General features: G+C 47.6%; 1 protein-coding gene across 7 annotated transcripts in view; it reads left to right on the forward strand.

The window, feature by feature from the left end:
* The first annotated feature begins 2,263 nt into the window (after positions 1–2,263).
* LOC142402967 (E3 ubiquitin-protein ligase RNF38-like) overlaps positions 2,264–21,841 on the forward strand; it is a 191,067-nt gene continuing 171,489 nt past the window's right edge. Inside the window, exons 1-2 of one of the 7 annotated variants that reach the window (XM_075488987.1) lie at positions 2,265–2,787; positions 3,025–3,157. In XM_075488987.1, the coding sequence (XP_075345102.1) occupies positions 2,644–2,787; positions 3,025–3,157 (277 nt within the window). In that variant the 5' untranslated portion in view covers positions 2,265–2,643. Of the gene's footprint in view, positions 3,158–21,841 lie in introns of all 7 variants that reach the window. The other 6 variants (XM_075488988.1, XM_075488993.1, XM_075488992.1 and 3 more) reach the window with 6 other exon arrangements.

Consider the following 21,841-nt stretch of genomic DNA (forward strand, 5'->3'; position numbering starts at 1 on the left):
GAGGCGCTCCCAACGTCGCTTATTGTCTCAGCTTTGGCCAGCGGTGTATCCATCTTGGAGCCGGCTGAAACTGGCTCCATCTAACACGGGGGCAGCTTCTGGTGTCTTCTCACAGGAGACACCTCTGCAGCGCCCCTCCCCCCCCCGCTACCAAAACCTTGCCACGAGCCCAAGGTACCTTTGTTTTTCGTAAATAATTGATTCCTGTCCCAGCCACCGTGCCCTGCTCTTTCCGACTGCTCAACTCCTCTCCCCAAACAGCAGCAAGCGCTTGCATATAATGGACGAAGAGCCGGCCCTGCAGCCGGCGTACAGCCCCGCGCAATAGCCCGGCTGCCCAATCGAACGATCGCAGCAGTTCCCTCTTCTCCCACCCCCACCCCCACCCGCTCCTTGCCCCGCCCGCAAAGCATTTGGCTGAAAGGGAGAGAAATACATCACTGCAAAGGCAGCCCTGTTGCTGGAGAGGCCTTTGCAATTACAGACATTCCCTGCAGCTCCCTGCTAACTCACTGCATGCGGGAGGGCGGGGGGTGAAGGTGTGGGGAGACGCTTGTAGGTGCCTCTGAATTGGAGCAATGGGAGAAGCTAGGGGTAGCTGGAGCATAAAGGACATGCTTGAGTCCTAATCAATGAAGCAGCACAAAGGGGACAATGACAATTGCAGGTTCAGTGTGTCTGGTCTGCTCAGGGCTTTCCAACACAATTGATTGCTGCATATTTATTGCAGGCAGACTCCCTGGCTTTGTGCAGATCTCCCAGGAACCAGGGCCACCCTGGTAAGACAAAGGCTCATTTAATCGAAAGTGCATGGATGGCAAGGAGCCAGGGCTGGAAAAGTCTACCAAACCCTTTCAAGCCTTCCCTGTTGAGTTTATAGCCGTGTGCATGCACACACATACACAGAATCACAAAATGGTTGAGGTTGGAAGGGACCTCTGGAGGTCTTCTGGTCCAACCCCCCTGCTCAAGCAGGGCCACTGAGAGCCAGTTGCCCAGGACTATGTCCAGATGGCTTTTGCATTATCTCCAAGGAGGGAGACTCCACAACCTCTCTGGGCAACCTGCCCCAGTGCTCGGTCACCCTCACAGTAAAGAAGTGTTTCCTGATGATCAGGCGGAACCTCCTGTGTTTCACTTTGTGCCCATTGCCTCTTGTCCTGTCACTGGGCACCACTGAAAAGAGCCTGGCTCTTGTCTTCTTTGCACCCTCCCTTCTGATATTTGTACACATTGATGAGATCCCCCCGAGCTTTCTCTTCTCTAGGCTGAACAGCCCCAGATCTCTCTCAGCCTTTCCTCATATGTGAGATGCTCCAGTATATGCCGAGCAGTACAGGCAGTACTGCTAGCCAGCGGCTTTCTGTTTTCTGTGTGCACATGTGGCAATCCATGTGGGGCTGCCCTCCCTCTGTTGCTTGTATGCTTTGGTCATAAGCTTTTTAAAGGAGAAGGGGAAAAAAGATAAAGATGAGCGGAGCTCTGCCTGAGCTCAGCGCCAGACTCTTGACTGCTGAGACATCTGTCACTGCCACCGCTGGGAGTGGGGGCAAGTAGAGTCTGGGGAAAGAAGGGAGCAAGGCCTGGAAGAGGGATGTGCCCTAGCATCTCAAGTACTGTATGATGCAGGACAGCTTTCCCCTTCCAGCATGGCCAAGGGATACCCAAGGTGGTTGGTCTGAGACCTGCTGGTGCAGCTGAATGCTGGCAATGGGAGTGGGCTGGAAGGAAAAGAAGTGGAGAAAGGAAGGAGAGGGGAGAACAAAACAAGGGGAGAAAAGTTTGTGTGTCTGGTGGGGATGAGGCCCTCCCCTGCTTGTCACGTTCTGTCCTGTGCAGGAGCTGGTGTTCCAGAAGGCACTGGCCCCCTCTGCTGCCTTGGGATCCGAGCGGACAGAATTGGTATGGAAGCGGGAAGATGCAGGGCTGGCTGCGAGCTAAGCACTCTTCTTTCTCACCGTGTATAATTTATGCTGGGCCGGTGAGGCCGATGGCAGAGGAGGAAGGAAGCAACTTTTTCCCTGAGAGAAGCCAGACCAGCGTTAGGGGATAGAGGACTTGCCCCTTCCCTACATAGGGAGAGGGGAAAGCGCACACACACACACAAAGGCGGATCTAATACATGAACAGGCACCCGCGGGGAATCACCCCTCTCTTCCGGTCAGGGCCGGGATTGAGAAGTGGACCTTGCCGTCTTGTACGAGAGGGGCCAAGACGGCAGAGGAAGTCCCTGAGACGGAAGGGCGGGGGGAAGGGACTTCACTGATTCGGATACCCTTTTCTTTCTCTCCCCTGGCGTAGTGCTGTTATTGTTTCCAGGGCGGAGGCGGGGGAGGGAGAGGTATAATAGCTTTCTATGCTGCCTTTGTTTTCTTTCTTGCACTGAGCTCTAGCCCTTTGAGTCGTGAGGCACAGCTAATCGCCTCCCCTGCCGAGCTAGCAGGCTCAGCCCCCGCCCAGTGACCCTGAGCCCGTACCGGGGGACAACGAGCGGTGGCAACCACCTTGCCCCACCGCTGCTACTTTTCAGGGGAGGGGAGACCGAAAGGAAGTTTGTTGCCGTGTCCACCACCCCTCGTGCGCTGTCTGGGCAGTTGGGACCCCGTCTGCTGCCAACTGCTTGGGGGCGGGCGGGGGGAAGTGATGCCGATCGCCGCCAACTCGCAACCTTGCGCTGTGCAGCCCGACTCCCGCCTCTTTCCTTCCGCCTGCCTGCGGAACCACGACCGGGAATCCGCAAAGTCCGGGGAGGACAGCGTTGAAGATCGATCGGATCCCCTTCGCCAGGTGGGAGAAGCGGGTAGGGGAGTTGGGCTCACCAGCAGATTGGTGGCTCCTTCCGCCGTCTCCCTCCCCCCCCCCCCTCCTGCGCCGTCGCCCCCCGCCTTCTTCTCCTCCTCCCCCTCCCCCATCGCTGCCGCAGCCGTCGCCTCCCCGCCAGCTCCCTTCCTCCTCCTGGAGCCCCCCCGAATCCACTCCAGCTTCCTCAGCTTCGCCATGAACGGGGGCGCCGCTCATTTCCAGCAGCCGCCTCCCCCCACCCTCTGCCAGCAGCCGCCGCCACCCCTACACAGGCCGAGCCTCCCGGAGCAAGGAACTCACAGCCAGGGCAGAGGCAGACACATCGCCGCCCCGGGCACCAGACCCCCTGTGTCAGGTAAGCGGTGCGTGTGAGGCGGAGAAGTATTTTGGGGCGGGGAAGGCTATTCCCCCCCCCCAAGGACTACCCCTTTGTTCATCTTCTCCCTCAAAGGTCCCAGAAGTTGATACCCTCCGCAACACTTCAGTGGAGTTATGCCCGCCCCGCCGGGTATGTGTCCCCCACGGGAGACACGACGGGTGTCTGGACGCCAGGCGGTAAAACACGCGGGGATGGGGGAGAGACCAGTCGTGGTATCGCCCTCCATCTCCTTTGGGGTGTCTCTGCCCTCAGAGCTTGTGACCTTCTTGAGTGGTCGCCTCGCGGCCCGGAGGATGCTGAGTCCCCGGGGGTGACATGAGAGCAGCAGCGCACACGGGGGACATCGGGGCTCCCGGAAAAGGGACTGAGCAAAAACTCTGCTAGGGTTATACCAAAACAAATAAACTCCTTGGGCCTCTTGTTCAAGTTTTGTACCTCCTGGCGAACAGATGAAACTTTGGAGTGTATCGGGGGGAAAGAGAAACAGACTCACCAAGACCGGGGGTTTGTGGAGTCTTCAGGACTGTGTTGAGAAGCCATTTCCTTTTCTGCGTATTTTCTTGTATTTCTGGTTTTGGAATCGTTGAGTGGACTGGACTGCTGGAGAAAGTTTCTGAACTCTCTTGCTCCGTGTGGCTCAGAGGGGTGCATGGGTCTTGCCACAGAGTCCGAGTTGGGTGTTAGGATAGAAGCATTTAAAGTTATTCCATCCTTTGAGACCTTTCAGATATATATATATTTTCTTAGCATTAGATGTGGCATTACAAATTATGCTGATGGAGAAGAAATGCTGTAATTAAATTTGAGAGGGCACATTTCTTCTTAGTATAATCATTGCTAATATGATATCTGTGCTGTCTTTGTATTTCCTAGCCTGTTGGTATAATGTTGGTTTTTTCTAATTTGAGATTACTGGTTTTTTACTGTGCCTTTAAATATGTCTCTACTATCATATAAACTTTTGTTGTATTCTGAATAATACCAGGGCTGTGTAACTTTGATTGTAGTTACTCTGTTTAGCTGATCCTCCAAAATATTATGTGAGATTCAGTGATTGTCTATGGTTAGTTCTGATCTCTTTGGTAAAGAAACAGCCCCCTAATACAGCTAATCTGTTGATAAATGTAGTAGATAGCATAAGTGTATGGGTGATGTACTCTTACTTAATTTCCTTAATGAGTAGCTGGCTGCTTGCCTTCTTACTGTCCTTTGGCTTTATTGGTACTGGAAAGTGAACTGACACACTTTTGTAAGCATCAAGTGTTTGATTTTTAGAATATTTATTTTGTGGGGAAACTTGCAGCCCTTCAGGAGTGGCATTCGGTTCCAAAATTACATGCTTATATAAATCCAAAGCAGCCCCTAGCTGGTTGACTACTTTTTTCCTTTACTGTCAGCGTCTTTTGAAACTATTATTAAGACTGATATGGCTTCTTAAATTCTTGTATATGTTGGTAACTCCAAAATGCTGGGAAAACATCATTTTATGGAAACCCTATCTTTCTTCCTAATAATCTCTGTATATTGGCCATTTGACACCTGACTTTTTAAGTGTCAGGTCCATTTCCTGTTAAAAATGGTTACATGACAATATATCCCTCTGAGGAACAGCTTTTGACCACTCAATTCACTTTTATTTTGGAGCTATGATGTTTTCAAGACTGATGCCCTAACACTTAAGTTTATGTGTTTATTTTTAAACGTGGGAGTTCTCTTCTAGACTGCATTGGGATTTCCCACATGATTAAATTTTAAACACAACTGTGCTTTCAGGATTGGGGTCTTAGATGTTTTTTCACCATTGTTTGCATATGGCAATAAGAACTATTGTATATATAATATATTAAAACCCTATATCTATAACTATATAACTACATAACTACATATAATAACTATATCTATAACATAGGTTTTATATATATGAAGTCAGTAATTATGCATTGGTGCAGGGAGCACAGCAAACAATGAGAGATCATTCTTTGGGATTGGAGTGTGGAGAAATAGACTAATTAGTCCTTTCCTAGAATATATTTGTAACTGTGCTTATGTCTTGGGGAGTTACTTAGATGACTTATGGAAGTCTGTAGTATGGATGTTTACACTGTTAGAAATCTTACTCTAAAATTAGATATATTTTATACACAACAGGGTTCACCACTTTCCCTTGGAACTTGTGGTTGGAAATGTTTTAAAGGAATACCATGTTAAAAATTTAGAAAGAATTTTAATTTTTACATTTGAATTGGTTTATATATTGCAGAAATATCTGTGTATGTGTATTGGAGAGATCACTTCTTATATAGCTATCTCTCCTCCCCAATTATGTGGGCTTTTCACAAAAGATGATATTTGACAGAAAAAAAAATCTTCTCCAGATATAAGTGATCTCAGGAAGGGAAGTTTTACTTGACAAAAGATCATTTCAATTCTGCTGTTTAGAAATTGGACATTCTTGGTGTAGTTGAACAGCTCAGGTTGAAGTCTGATCCCAAATCCTCTCCTAGCTCTCCCACACTTCTGATAATCTCATAATAAAATTGACTTAGTGTATTACTGTGAAAGAAAAGGTTTTACATTGCCTGTGACTTGGAAACTCTTAGGTACAGTAAAGAAATAGAACCTTTATTGCTTGTTCAGTTCATCACAGTCCTGGTAACTGTGTACCAAGATCTTGCTATTAGATTAGGGGGAATTTACTTTCTTTCTTGTCTTTTGTCTGAAAAGGGATGGAGCTTTGGAGGGTTGTTCAAAAGTTTTGGTCTTCATTAACACAGATCCTGTGCTAAACATTCAGTTTTTGAGCAATCTCTGTTAGAGATTATGTTGCAGTCAGAAAAGCTTGTTTGCAACTATAGCACTTGAAACAGTTAGGACCAGTTTGTTCAAAGAGTTTAGCTCCTCTGGGTACCAAAATTAAATGGTTAGGTTTTACAATGTGTTCGGATCCTCATAGCAGATGAACGTTCATTGTTAGTTATAATTTCAAACTAGAACAAGTCTAATTAGATCAGGTTGTTCAGGGCCTTGAACACCTCCAAGGATGGAGATACTACAACCTCTTTGGGCAACCTGTTCCAGTATTTGACCACCTTCATGGTAAAATTTTTTTTCCTAATTGGAACTTACCATGTTCCAACTTGTGTCCATTGCCTGTCTTCCTATTGCTGTGCACCTCCAAGAAGAGACTGACTCCATCTTCTCTGTATCCTCCAATCAGGTAGTTGTGGGGACACACAGACACTCACGTACACACACACAGAGGAGGACACTTGTGCACACCATCACACAGATGTATACAGACACAGACAGATGGAGATGCACACACACAGAGGAGGACACTCATGCACATGTACACATGGAGGGAAATGTGCTCACACAGGGAGACACTTGTGCACACAAACACAGGAAGAGTTGCACATGCACACAGGAGACGTATGTGCATACAGGGAGATACACGCAAACAGAATAACAACTTCAGGCAACTTAAAGAAGCCTCAGGTCTGCAGGCCCTGGTTATTATGGGGGACTTCAGTTGAAGTCCCTGATATTTGTTGGGAAAGCAACACAGTGGTGAACAAGCATTCTAAGAGATTTCTTGAATGCATTGAGGACAACTTCCTAATGCAATTGCTGGATGTGCCGACTAGGAGTGGTGCTCTTCTGGACCTACTGCTTACAAATAAGGAAGATTTGTTTGGAGATGTGACTGTCAATGGCATCCTTGGCTGCAGTGACCATAAGATCACAGAGTTTGAGATCCTAATGGGCATGAGGAAGACAAGTAGCAGAATAAAGACCTTGGACTTCAGAAGAGCTGATTTCAACTTGTTTAGGGAACCGTTATGAGGGAACCCATGGAAGTCTGCTTTGGAGGGCAAAGGAGCTCAGGAGTCCTGGGAGATTTTCAGAGTTCAGATTTTCAGAGTTCAGCCTCCTCAAAGCACAAGAGCAGTCCATCCTCCTAAGCAGGAAAAGGAGTAGACATAATAAGAAACCAGCCTTGTTAAACAGTGAGCTACTGAGAGAGCTCAAATGCAAAAAAGGAAGCATATGAGAGATGGAAAAGGGGACAGACTCCCAAAGAATATAGAAATATTGCTTGGGCATGCAGAGATGCAGTTAGGAAGACAAAAGCTCAGCTGGAGCTCAAACTGGCAAGAGATGTCAAGAATAACAAGAAAGGCTTCTATAGGTATGTTTGTAGCAAGCAAGCATGTATGCATGAATGTTTCTCTCTGCACACATATGTGCATGTGTGTCTCCCTCTCATAAAAAAGTCTAGGTTGGAAGGGACCTCTGGAGATCATCTGGTCCAACCTTCTGTTAAAAGCAGGGTCTTAGATTAGGTTATCCAGAACCCTGTCAAGCTGTCTTGACTATTTCCAGCTCAGCAGTTTAGCTAGTTTTCTACCCATCTTGTGGTCCATCTATCCAGTCCATATCTTACCAACTTGCCAACAAGGATGGGGTGGGAGACCATGTCAAACACCTTGCTAAATTCGAGGTAGATGATATCTGCTACTCTCCCTGTATCCACTGAGCAAATGCACATACAATAGGAGAGGAGGACACTCATGCAACATGCAAAGGGAGAAACATGCCCTCACACATACAGACATAGGCACTTGTGCATGCATGCTCACAGAGGCTGACACAGGGAGACACCTGTATACAGAGACACACAAAGGGAGACACACATGCGACAGAGGGAGAAACTAGCATGCACCCACACAGAGGGAGACACATGGACACGTGCACAGACACAGATGGAGGTGCTCACACACACAGAGGGACAGATGTGTGCACACACAGAGACACTTAGATTCATACAGACATAGAAGGAGATGCCGCCCCCCCCCCCCCCCCCCCCCCCCCATGCACACAGAGAGGATGCTGATGTACATGGACACAGAGGGAGATGCACACACTCAGAGGGGGAGATGTGCACACACAGAGCATGCACACAGAGGGAGACATGGATGCACGCATACACAGGGAGATGCACATGCAGAAGGAGATGCACACAGACACAGGGAGACAGATACATGCACACAGACAGGAAGACAGGGAGATGTGTGCACACAGAGGGAGGCATGCACATAAACATACAGGGAGATAGTCATGAGTGTATGCACGTGGACATGGAGATACTTGTGCGTGCACACACATGCACATTGGTAGATACTGATGCACGCTCACACACAGGGAGACATGCATGTGCACACCCCCACAGAAGGAGACACTCGGATGCATACGTATACACATACACAGATGCACAGAGGAAGACACACACACGTGCACACACACAGCTGGAGATGCACACACACATATACCATCATCTCTTCCCCTGTCCTGATTTTTCTGTTGGTGTCAGTGTATAAACACTACTGAAAATGCCCTGGATTTGCCTGTATGCAGTTGAAAGGCAATTCAGGCCTAACATCTTGTAGTTTTTATGGTGAGGATATGTCTGGTAATCCTGTCTCAGTTAAAATTGACTGATAACAGACATGATAATGATAACTCGGTGTACAGGACAGTCTCAATTCAGTGAAATGCAATGACATGCAGCAAAATGTAGCTGTCCTGTGTCTAAAAGCAACAATGCAAACATAGTTAACTGACTTGAATTCAAGATTAAAAACTCTTCAGTTGCTCTTTGTAGTTGAATAGATATATTTTTTTAGCTCAGTCCATGTCCTAACATTTCCCTTCTATGTCTGCATTATTTTTCCATATTGGAAATGGTTCTACAACACACGTTTTCATGCCTATCTTAAAGTAGCATCACAGACACTCAAAAATGTGTTGTTTGTGCTGTGGGCTATTTCATTCCAGGATAAAATTACTTAAAACATATTGCCTGCTTCTTTTCTTGTATTCTTCCTGCTTTATGTGGGGGTTGTGCTTTGGGACAGCTGGGGAGACCAAAATTTTATGTCAGAAGTTTTATTTATATGGTGTTAAAAAGAATGATTGCTTTGTCACTGAAAGGAAAGAATAATGCTTTATCAGGGTACTAATAAGCGTGACTGTGAACATACAAACCCTTGGAAAATCTGAGCTAGTTTTTTAAAAAAAAAAAGCTTTTGCTCTTCTTTTCATGCTGCTTATACCCCCTTTTCTTCACCCTCAATGTTACCTTAGCAAAATGAAACCTGCATGCACACATAATCTTTTTAACCTATGTTGTCTGAGAAAAAGGTTTTAAATCTTTTTTTTCCTCAAGATTCTTGCACTTGAAAACATCTCATCAGATCTTCTTATATGGTATCTGCTTCATATCAGAAGTTCAGATACAACGATGTCAGCTAAACATAGAATTGAAAACCTGAATGAGATGCAAGATATAGGGGATAGCCACAGATCTGAGTCTGGACATCCTGTCCTATCCCTCAGCAAGGTGTTCATCTGGCAATAGTTAGTGGCAGCAACCATCCCAAACCACATGCTGGTCAGAAGCCTGACTGGGGAAGGATTAGGAATGTTTTCAGTGTGACTCTAAGGAGATGATTTGGAATGTCTTACTTGGAAGAGAGGAGAGAAGGATGATGCTGCAAAACCATGGAGGGATGCTCTGACTACACTCTCTCCTCTTCAAACAAGAATGCAAAATGTCAGGGAGTGTCTTAAAAATTTTCTAGTGAATCTCCCTTCATGTGAATATGCTGATGTCAAGGTGCTGCTTTCCTCCCACTTTTGTTTATCTGTTGCTTTTTTCTTTAGATGCCTTTTGGTTGAACTCTCTTATGCTTGTTCTACAGTAGTGTTTTTTTTTCTCTGCGTGTGTGTAAAGTACAGTAAAAATCTATTTGGTTGTTAGAGCTACCTGGTTGTTAGAGCTGCCTGCAGGCTCCTCTGCTACAATCAGTCAGCTAAGTTTATCCTGTGACCAAGGTATATGTGCAGCACAACACAGGCCTGAAGGCCAAGCTGTATGTGCAGCATAGCGCAGCACAGCACAATACAGTCCTGGGCCTACTCAGGTTAACAGTTACGTGGATCACTAACTCCTCAATGTACAGTAGTCTTCTGGTCAGGATCACTACAGGTGCGTTATATCTCCTCATCCAGGTCACTGAGAAAGATATTAAATAAGGATAGGTCCCAGGATAGACCCCTGAGGAACTCTACTTATAACCAACCTCCAGGTAGAGTATGAACTATTAACCACTACTCTTTGAGCTTGACAATCCAGCAACTTTCTCACCCATCTAGTAGTCCACTCACCTAGATCACAACATCCCAACTTAGATAAGTGGATGCTGTGGGAGACCATGTCAAAAGTCTTGCTAAAGTCAGTGTAGACAACATCTGTGGCTCTCCCCTTGACTACAATGCCAGCTATTTCATTATAGAAGGTAATCAGGTTGGTCAAGCATGATTTACCCTTGGTAAATCCATGTTTGCTATTCCTAATCACCTTCTCCTTCATGTGCCCAGAAATGTGTTCCAAGAGGACTCATTCCATGATTTTCCCAGGGACTGAAGTGAGGCTGACCAGCCTGTAGTTTCCCAGATTGTCCTTCTTGCCCTTTTTGAAGATGGATGAACATATACCTTTCTCTAGTTGTCAGGAACCTCCCCTGATCTCCATGACCTTTCAAGGATGATTGAGAACAGTCTCATAATTATATCAGCCAGTTTTCTCAGCACCCCTGGATGTATCCCATCGGGTCCCATGGACTTAAATAGACTGAGATTTCTCAAGAGATCCCTGACTTGGTGGTCTTCCACTTCTGGCAGTTCCTTTCCTTCTTAAACCCTGCCCCTAGGCACGAAGGCCTGTGTAACATTTTTAGTGAAGAAAAGGTAGAAAAGGTATGAAGTACCTCAGCCTTATTTGCATCTGCTGTCACTAAATCACTTGCCCCTTTCAGCACAGGCCCACATTTTCCTTTTTCATCTGTTTACTGCTAGCATAGCAATAGAAACTCTTTCTTTGCCCTTGACATCCCTTGCCAGTTTCAACTCTAGTTGATATTTGCTTTCCAAACACCATCTTTACAGTGGTATGGCAATGTTTCTGTATTCCTCCTTTGTAGCTTGTCCTCACTTCTACCTCCTGTATGCTGCCTTTTTGCACTGGAGCTCTGTCATGAGTTCCCTGCTTAGGGAAGTTAGTCTTCTGATATGTCTTCTCATTTTCCTGAGTATTGGGAAGTCCTGTTTCTTGTGCTTGGAGGAGGTTGTCCTTAAAGACCTGCTAGCTCTCTAGAGCTCCTTTGCCCTTCAGAGCTGACTCCTACAGGATCTCACCTACCAGTTTCCTGAATAAGCCCAAGTCTGCTCTCCTGAAATGCAAGGTACTCTGCCATTTGCCTTCTTCACTCCCCTCAGGATCCTGAGCTCCACTATTCCATGGCCACTACAGTCAAGGCTGCCACTGGTTACCACATCCTCAATTAGTTCTTCCTTGTTCATGAGGAGCAGATCCAGCTTGGCATCACCCCAGTTGGCCCATCCAGCACCTGTGTTAAAAAGTTATCCCCCCAATGCCCTTCAGAAATCTCCTAGATTGCTTCTGTCCCACTGTGTTGCCCTTCCAGCAGATGTCAGGAATGTTAACATCTCCCATAAGAACCAGAGTCTGTAATCTGGAGACTTCCTCAATTTGAAAAAGACTTTGTCTACTTCTTCACACTGATTAGGTGGTATGTAACAAACTCCCACCACGATATCACCCTTAAAGACCTCTCCTTTCTTCCTGACCCACAAGCTCTGAGCTAGCCTGTCACTCATTCCATAGAAGAGCTCCATACATTCAAGCTGCTTTTTCATGTAAAGGCCCCTGGCTTTTTGCCTGCCTTTCTTTCCTGAATGGCTTGTATAAAAGCAGCTTTGGGCCCAGGACTTCCTCCTGCCCGGCCACTGGAACCCAGTCCAATGCACATGGGGACCCAGGACTCTCTGGCCCAGGCTGAAGGACGCGGCTGCCACTTTTCCATTTGCAGGTTCAACCAATAGTGAAGCTGAGCGTGTGTCCCAGAGACACAGGCACACACGCACATGCACGCACACACACAGATGACACTGACAAGGCCAGTTACACAGACTACCACAGACAAGGTGCTGCCTTCAACAGCACCTACATATAGGACTCACATAAAACATAAGTATAGACAGCTAAGTCCCCTTCCTCCTCTTTGCCTGGTAGAGGTAGAAGTTCACTAGTGAAAGCGAACACATAACACTCTAGATTCACAAGCGCACACACACATTCGCAGATCCCTTGAGTACCGGCATGGCCCCTCTGTCTGTCTGATACCAGTGCCAGGATCCCAGGCCCTCTTACCTGCTTCACGGGTCCCTTACTTGATGGCTAGTCCAGCTTGATGCTTGCTAGCAAACATGCATGCACTCACATACTTGGCCCACAGTCACTCCACACTCACGGGTCCCTCTGAATACCAGCACGGACCCTTGCCCACCTGATACCCCTGTCCGGACCCAGGGCCTCATACTCACTGGCTAGTCCAGCTTGAAGTTTGCTAGAGAATTACACACGCACACCACCACACACACCAGGTTTGGGGAAGATAAAGACACTTGCCCCGCCCCTCCCCCCAGTAGCTGGCACCAGGCACATCTGCGGTCCCGCTCCAGTCACCAGCACTGAGCCCCTCACTTGCCTCACTCACACCAGTCCCTCCCAGTAGCTGGTTTTTGGGACACACACTGTTCCCACCTCAGTGTCTGGTGACCGAGACCCTCACCCACTCCAGTAGCTGGCCCTGAGTCTCCCACTCACTCCAGCTGCTGATGTCACAGGCCAGGGGTGCCTACACCCCTGGTCTGACTCCAGTTGCTGGCCCAGTATCTGCTCATGCCAGTCCCCCCAGTAGTTGGCACTCTGAGAACAAAGTCTGTAGGACCCTCCCTAGATCCAGAGAGCTATGGCCCCTCCAACTACTGATGCTGAGACCCCCACTTGCTCGAGTAGCTGACACCACAGGCCCGGGGCACCTACACCCTTGGTCTGACTCCACTAGCTACAGCAATTCCATTCACACAGGTCTCCCTGGTAGCTGGCACCTAGCTCTTGCAGCACACATACACACAGGCTAGAGAGTGAGATTACCCAGAGAGATACTTAAGAAAAGATTTAATAAGAAGATAGGACAGACTGTGGTGATCAGGCGCAGGGCTCAGTCAGACAAGCATACTGACTGGCCCCGTTTTACACGCAACTGGCCCCTTTTATTCCCCTTTTTTGTCTAACCCCTCCTTTTTGTTCCTCCTCAGTCCCCCTTTCCCCTGCATGTTCCTTCACTGGTTTGTATAGTTCTATTGATTCCCTCACTCCTCTCAGTCTGGGTCTCCCCTGGTTTGCAATCTTATCAATTGCAAAGTCCAGGTGGGTCTTCCTGGAGGTGGTGCCTGTAGTTTCTTGATAGCCCATCAAATAGCGTGACTGGCAAGGTTTGTTTCTTGTCATTGTCTCCATGTTTGTTTTGTCAGGTCTGTGCCTCTGTATGTTTGGTTTTTGTCTTCCCCTTTTCTTATCATCCCAATTTAGGAGGCCCTCAATCAGAAAACCTTCCTAGAATAAACCTTCTCACACTTTCACATACCCTCATTGATTAGTGCAACTGACCAGGTTTGGTTCTCTTTACTGCCTCCTTTAAGAAGCATGGCCAGCAGGTCCAGGGAAGTGATTCTCCCCCTCTACTCTGCTCTCATGAGACCCCACCTGGAGTACTGCATCCAATTCTGGGGCCACCAGTACAAGAAAGACATGGACCTGTTACAGTGGGTCCAGAGGAGGGCCACAAAAACAATCAGAGGGCTGGAATACCTCTCCTATGAAGAAAGGCTGAGAGAGTTGGGATTGTTCAGCCTGGAGAAGAGGAGGCTCCGGGGACACCTTATTGCGACCTTTCAATATATAAAGGGGTCTTATAAGAAAGATAGAGACTTTTTACCAAAGCCTGTAGTGACAGGACAAGGGGGCAGCAGTTTTTAACTGAAAGAGGGTTGGTTTAGTTGGACATAAGGAAGAAATTTTTTACGATGAGGGTGGTAAGATACTGGAACAGGTTGCCCAGAGAAGCTGTGGATGCCCCGTCATTGGAAGTGTTCAAGGTCAGGTTGGACAGGGCTTTGAGCAACCTGATCTAGTGGATGATGTCCCTGCCCATGGAAGGGGGCTTAGACTAGATGATCTTTAAAGGTCCCTTCTGACCCAAACTATTCTATGATTCTATGATGTTGGTCAGGTTTGTGTCCCTGTGTGTTCTTGTTTATGGCTTCCTCCTTTTCTTATTATCTGTTTTTGCATTGAAAATGTCCTCGATCAGATACCCTTAAAGAAGCAGACACTCTCACATACCCTTATGTCCATCTATCCATCACAGAACTCTAGTGATAAGAGCTATCCCACCAAATTTCAATTATTGCAATGTTGTCATAGTTCTGCACCCACATGCAGAGCTCTAGTTCCTCCTGTTTGTTTCCCAGAATGTGTGCATTTATGTACAGGCACTATCGTGTCTGAGAATGTGACTACACTGTCTTTGTTTCAGTGCTTGACTTTTCATTGCTGCTGCATGTTGAAATAGTATCTACTTGGTACCCTTCACTCTTAGCACTCACACAATACACAGTATTTTATGTCCATTTTGGAAGGTAATGCCTGATGCAGTTACCACTTATAGCCAATGGGACATCCAGCTGTCACGACCTGCAAGGGTACCTGCCCCTTGGGTAAAGATTGTGACTGTGGGCTCGTAGTAGGATTCCATAATACACAAGGACACAGAGGGTTTTGTTTCTTAAATTTCTTTATTACAAATTACTGCAAATTACTACTAGTAAAGCAAATTACTACAAATTGCCACTAGTAAAGCAAGGATACTTATGATTAATTACTTATATGCATGCCTGTATATATTATTCAAAGCATTACCGGTACAGCACTCACCAAACTGCTCCCAGGAGCAGGGCCAATTGACAACAGACAAAGTCTCACTTCAAAGATTATCTGCGTCATGGAGTCTGGAGTCAGCCAGGCATCCCCAGCGAGGGTCCAGTCTGTCCAAGAGATTTCGTGTAGAGAAGTTCTCACAGGAGGAGCTCTCAGAGAGAAACTCCATTTGGGCTGCTCCCATCACCAACCACATGCTGGTCAGAAGCCTGACTGGGGAAGGATTAGGAATGTTTTCAGTGTGACTCTAAGGAGATGATTTGGAATGTCTTACTTGGAAGAGAGGAGAGAAGGATGATGCTGCAAAACCATGGAGGGATGCTCTGACTACACTCTCTCCTCTTCAAACAAGAATGCAAAATGTCAGGGAGTGTCTTAAAAATTTTCTAGTGAATCTCCCTTCATGTGAATATGCTGATGTCAAGGTGCTGCTTTCCTCCCACTTTTGTTTATCTGTTGCTTTTTTCTTTAGATGCCTTTTGGTTGAACTCTCTTATGCTTGTTCTACAGTAATGGGTTTTGTGTTTGTTTGTTTGTTTGTTTTCTCTGTGTATGTGTGTATACACAGAGACCCCAGACCTTTCTCAGTTGAAGGGATTGATACCATACCTGTTATCACCTAGGTTGCTGTTCCCAGAATCACTGCCATCTTATTTAGGTTGAGCCTCTGCCTCTCAGCTTTCATTCAAGCCCTCGCTAATCATGGTTTGTGTGAAAAGAGAACCTTTGTCATCAGTCTATAGGTGATAAAGCATTTCAAGACATTTCAGTAATTTCTCTTGTAATGGCTAATCTTCTGCATCCACATAGATAACCTGTGTTCATTGCAGCGTTGTCCAGCACCTGGTATAGTTTTGTTTGGAATCTTTCCTCTGTACACAGAGAGATGATATGATTTGGCTTTCATAGTTTGGAAATTTTTCTTAACAATCAGCCTTCAGTAAAGCACTGCAATATTTCAGACTTCAAAAATGAGCTAGTCCATCACTATGAACTTGCCTGGCCATCTGGACTGTTGTCTGATCCTGGTTACTGTCACCGGACCTGCTCTGCTTTCCTCACCCAGGTTTAAGGGCTTACTGTGGGTTTAATAATTACTGTGGGTTTAACGGCCCTGAGAGCAGCCCCTCCTCCTGGAGGTTTGGCTTCCTGGGCTCCTGGCCAACTTAGATATAGCACAGCTGAGGGCAGCCCCCCCTCCCTTCCCTCTGGTGACTTTGGGGAGAGAACTCCCAGGTAGCTCTGCTGGGAGGCCTCAGCCAGACCCACCCCCACTTCCCTTGGAAGCTGCTTTTAAGCTGAGGCTCTAGCAGCTGTCCCCCACCTGAGCTACAACTAATACCACAGTCATGCCTGTACTTGGCCATAGACCCCAATGATGCAGACCCTGACCTGGGGACAGACTTCCCAGCCTGGCGTCAGACCTGCCTCATCACCACAGACTTGCCTGGCAATTGGGACTCTTGGTTGAATCTGGCTACCATCCCCAGGCCTGCCCTGCTTGCCTCACTCGGGTACTGTGGGACTGGGTCCTTGCTGGCAAGGTCACTGCTTCTGCTGGCCTTGTTATCATGCTCAGCTCCTGGCTCCTCTTCCCTTAGGGAGCAGCCAGCCCTCACTGCACCCTGAGAGTGGGGCTGCACACCTTGTAAGTGAGGTCACTGCCCTGGCCTGCTTTGCTGTCACCCTTGTCTCCCAGCTTGCCCTCCCTCACAAAGCAGTCACTCTTACTGTTCCCTGAGAATTTCATAGCCTCTCTCAGTTAACACATGAGAGGGAGCAGAACTGGTCATATACGTAAGCTAGTGTGTAATGGCATGATGACATGAATGGACATTCTTTATCATTGCTAAAGCCCTGCCTACTTTAAAACAATCATTTAGACTACCTACTCATCAAGTGGGGTCACTTTTTAACCTTTAAGAGACTGCCTTAGGTACTGAAACACCTGTCAGGGAGCAGCAAGAGCAGGGCTGCCCCCTCAAGGAAGGCGAGCCAGAAGTTGAGGGCAGCCACAACACAGGCCAAGCAATGACCTCACCAACAGGGCACAGTCCCACAGCACTAGAGGCCGTGTGGTGACAGCAACAGGTCCTATCAGTAATCTAGGGAGTCAGAGCTGCAGGCTGTGGGACCGGGGGGGGCTGCAGTGATGCAGAAATCCTGGGGTGGCCTTACATAATTTGTCATTCTTAGAGTAGTTAGTGACTATGTTTCCCATCCAATTTCTCCCATTTCATCCAGGAGGATCATGGCTCAGGATCTGTCCATGCCGCCCCCCCTTCCCACACATACCTTTCCATCAATTTCCCTACCCATTTCCAAGCACTCATCTGCTACCCCCAGAGGGCCTTTTCCCTCTGTAACCAAACGCTCCTTCCCAGACATACTCGTTTAGTCTGCTGACTTCAGATCAGGATCGTGCCGACTATGTCAGATGTTAGGCACTTGATTAGCAAAATGCCATCATGACTAGAACGGGCACTGATATGGCGATACCAGGATGCTTGACCCATCCTGTCAGTGTTCTCCTGCTAGCTAGGGAAAGCAGCCCCCCTTCCCTCCCATCATCCTGACCACAGAAGGAGGTTTGATTTGCATGGCATGGTCAGAACAACAGGCTTTGTTTAACGTCTTGATATAAGCTGCAGTGATCTAGCGCAGAGCTGTCCGGCAGGTGCCTCCAGACAGCCCTGATCCCATGATTTGCATAAATGACTCCTTTTCCCATGTCTTCACCCTCCTTTTCGCTGCCCTCATACTTCTGTTGCAGGAAAAAATCTGGTGAACCCATGTAGTTTAAATCAAATCAGGATCCTAACGGTTTATTGATTTATTAATGACATAATTAGCCAGCAATCAGAGCGCTATACATTCAGGATCAATATCAGGAATTCAACAGATAAAGCACAATACTACACACAAAATATTAATAAACACTTAAAAATTTTAAACACCCTTCTATAACCCCAAGAAATTCTAATCCCCCCCCCCCCGCACACACACACACTCTCACACGGTTATATGCACACCCTCTCCTGGGAGTGCAGGTGCATCTACTTGCACACAGTTCCTGTGGGAGATGTGGGTGATCCAGCTTCATGTGAAGCCATGCTGCTCCCTACATTCCTGGTGAGAGAGCACCCCATGAGGTCACATACACACACCAAAGGTGTGGGTTCCTACCTGCTGCGTGCACTCTGTACCATCAGTGCACTAGCTAGAATGCAGGCTACTCATAGCATCCCACAGGGAGGCTGCTCTGTCAGGCCTAGGCAGAGGTCATGATGTCTGCAGGGTGACTTTTGGCAGTGTCAAACCAGGTTTTGATTCCTGCTTTGTTCTCGCTTCTTTCTCCCCACTGTTACAAATTTTCATGCTTCTTTTATACTTCTTTTTGAGCTGACACCTTTTTTTCAAAAGTCTCTTGCTAATTCACTGGTTACTGCTTAATTTGGCTCATGGTCACCTTAAGCAAACTTCCTCTTCAGCCTCATCAGCTTTTGGGCAAACACTCAAACAGTTTTTGGTATTATATTCATGCACACTATTTGCACTCACATTCCTCTCTTATCAGCTGTTGGTATCCAAGCCATTTTGCCAAGAGATGGCCGAGTGGATTCCCCCACTTAATGCCCCTCTCCTCCCATATAAACAATCACCCCAATCATGTTTTCCCCGTTGGCCCCAGTTTTACTACATCTGTACCCAAATTTGGTATTTCTGATACCAGTTCCAAGGCATTTGTCGTGGTTTAACCCCAGTAGGCAACTAAGCACCACGCAGCTGCTCATTCACCCTCCTCCACCCCCAGTGGGATGGGGGACAGAATCTGAAAAGCACAAGTAAGAAAACTTGTGGGATGAGATAAGAACAGTTTAATAATAATAATAATAATAATAATAATAATAATAATAATAATAATAATAATAATAATAAAGTAATGAAAAGGAAAATAACAAGAGAGAGAGAGAGGAACAAAACCCAGGGAAAAAACAAAAAAAAACCCCAAGTGATGCAACTGCTCACCACCCACTGATAGATGCCCAGCCAGTCCCCGAGCAGCGATTGCTGCTCCCCAGCCAACTCCCCGCAGTTTATATACTGAGCATGACATCATATGGTATGGAATAGCCCTATGGTATGGAATAGCCCCTATGGAAACCAGGACAGCATTCATGGCCTTATATGTTATTACTGATACAGTTACCCAAGCACTGCTGGCCTTGCAAGATTCCACTCCCCAAAAGGCCGCCGATGCTCCCCTTAGGTGTCTCCTCCTTAATGCCATATGAAATCCAGCCATCCCTCATGGCACTGTCTGTAACTTCTCACACTATTATTTATGAGGAGAAGCAAGAGCAGAACTGCTCTATGAAGGAAAAAATGTTAAAAACAAAGGGCAATTACAGAAAAGGCAGGGGCAATGACCTAACCAACCAGGATACATCCCCACAGTATATGAGGAGGGTGAGCACAGCAGGAGTGGTGATAACAATAGGTTCTATCGCAGGCTGGCAGTGGAAAGGGTCCGTGTGATGAGGCTTCAGGAGGGAGACATGAACAACTGGGTGAATCTTCTGGGATCATGGGAGCTCCAGGCAGTAGGTAACCGGGTTGATTTGGTCAGCCATGGTGAAAGGCCCCAAATAATGATGGTCCAGCTTGGCAGATGGTCAGGCAGTCTGGATGTGCTTGCTGGAAAGCCAAACCCAGTGACCAATGGAGAAGGCTGTGGCCGGGCAACACCATCTGCCTGCTTGCCTCTTGTAGGCACTTTTGGCTTTGTCCTGCTAGGTTATGAGGAGGATGTGAATTTGCTGGAATTGTACAAACAGGTCACCAGTTGCAGGTGCGTGTGAAGCAGCTGCTGTGGTTGGATGACTCTGGGGGTGGAAATCAAAGTTAGCAAAGAATGGGGTCTGCTCTGCAGATGCAAGGATGTTATTGTAAGCAAACTCTGCCAATGGGAGGAGGGTGACCCAGTCATCTTGGAGAAAATTATTGTAACGCCAGAGATATTGTTCCAGGATCTGATTCACTCTCTCTGTCTGCTCATTGGTCGGGAGGTGGTGAGAGGGCAAGAGGCAAGTTTGTATGGGGAAGAGCCCCACAAGCTCCTTCCAAAATCTGGCTGTAAACTGCTGCCCCCCCCCCCCTCCCCCGGTTGGTAATGATGCTGTCTGGGAAAGGCTGTGGCATCAGAAAATGTGCTGTAGGAAGTTGGGCAGTCTGTGGGCAATTTCCTGAGGGGGACAAAGTGAGCCATCTTAGTGAAGAGGCCCACGGTCGCTAGGACAGCTGTGTTGCCCTGTGAGGGGGACAGGTCTACTATGAAGTCCATGGACACCAACTGCCAAGGCTGGTCAGGAGTGGGGAGGGTCTGCAAGAGACCCTGTGGTCTTTGCAGAGGCCTTTTGGTATGAACACAGGTGTTCACTAGGATGGCTGTGTTGCCCTGCGAGGAGGAGTGGGGGCAGGTCTACTATGAAGTCCACGGACTGTGGCCTGTACTGTGGACCACCAGTAGGTCCAGGTAATCAGGTGTTGTATCTTCCATCAGCCCATGCATCTGGCTGCAGGTACATGGTGGCATTGATGGAGGACCTGTGCTTGCAGCAGTCTCTCCAGGATGTACAGCTTCTTCCCCCAATACAGGCAGCTGTCCTGTTTTTGCAGGCTGTGCCAGTGCAATGCTTTGCTAGAAGTGCGCTATTTGCAGTGGTTTCTCTAACTACTGCAGTGAGCTCATCCTCTGCTGTGGTGGTGACGAAGTGTCTGAGTCCCCCTTCCATGACAAGGCATTGGCCTTGCCATTCTGCTGCACTGGAAATTAGGTGAAAATGAAGTGAAAGTGCAAAAAGAAAGAGGCCTAGAGGGCAAGGCTGGGAGAGAGACACGTCATCCCTCAGTAGTATTCCAGGCTGTGGTGGTCAGTCAGCAACACTGTTGGGTCTTTTGCCCCCTTGAGGAGGTGAAAGGCAGCTTTGATTGCCAGGAGCGATTTCTCACAGATGTTGTAATTCGTCTTGGTGGGAGCGAGCTGCTGAGAGAAAAAGGCACAGGGGTGGAGCTCCTGCTTAGGGGTGACCTGAGAGAGGATGACCCCTACGGCTTCGTAGGTCATAAACTCTCTTTTTTTTCCTGCGTTCCAGCCAGGATGGTCTTCTTCCCCGCCGGCTCGTCTTTCGGTACATGGGGACGGCCTGCTCCTGCGCCTTTAAGATTTCCTTCCTGAAGAATGTCCAGCCTTCCTGGACTCCTTTGCCCTTCAGGACTGCCTCCCCAGGGACTCTGTCAACCAGGCCCCTAAACAGGTCAAAGTCTGCCCTCCGGAAGTCCAAGGTAGCAGTTCTGCTAACCACATTCCTTACCTCTCCAAGAATCGAAAACTCTATCATTTCATGATCGCTGTGCCCAAGACGGCCTCCAGCCATCACATCACCCACAAGTCCTTCTCTGTTCGCAAACAACAGGTCCAGGCGGGGCGCCTTCCCTAGTTGGCTCACTCACCAGCTGTGTCAGGAAGTTATCTGCCACACACTCCAGGAACCTCCTAGACTGTTTCCTCTCCGCTGTATTGTATTTCCAGCAGACACCTGGTGAGTTGAAGTCCCCCACGAGAACAAGGGCTAGCGATCGTGAGACTTCTCCCAGCTGCTTATAGAATATTTCATCTGCCTCTTCATCCTGGTTGGGTGGTCCGTAACAGACTCCCACCGTGATATCTGCCT

The sequence above is a fragment of the Mycteria americana genome (assembly GCF_035582795.1).
Source record: "Mycteria americana isolate JAX WOST 10 ecotype Jacksonville Zoo and Gardens chromosome Z unlocalized genomic scaffold, USCA_MyAme_1.0 Scaffold_18, whole genome shotgun sequence".
In the NCBI taxonomy this organism is placed as follows: Eukaryota; Metazoa; Chordata; class Aves; order Ciconiiformes; family Ciconiidae; genus Mycteria; species Mycteria americana.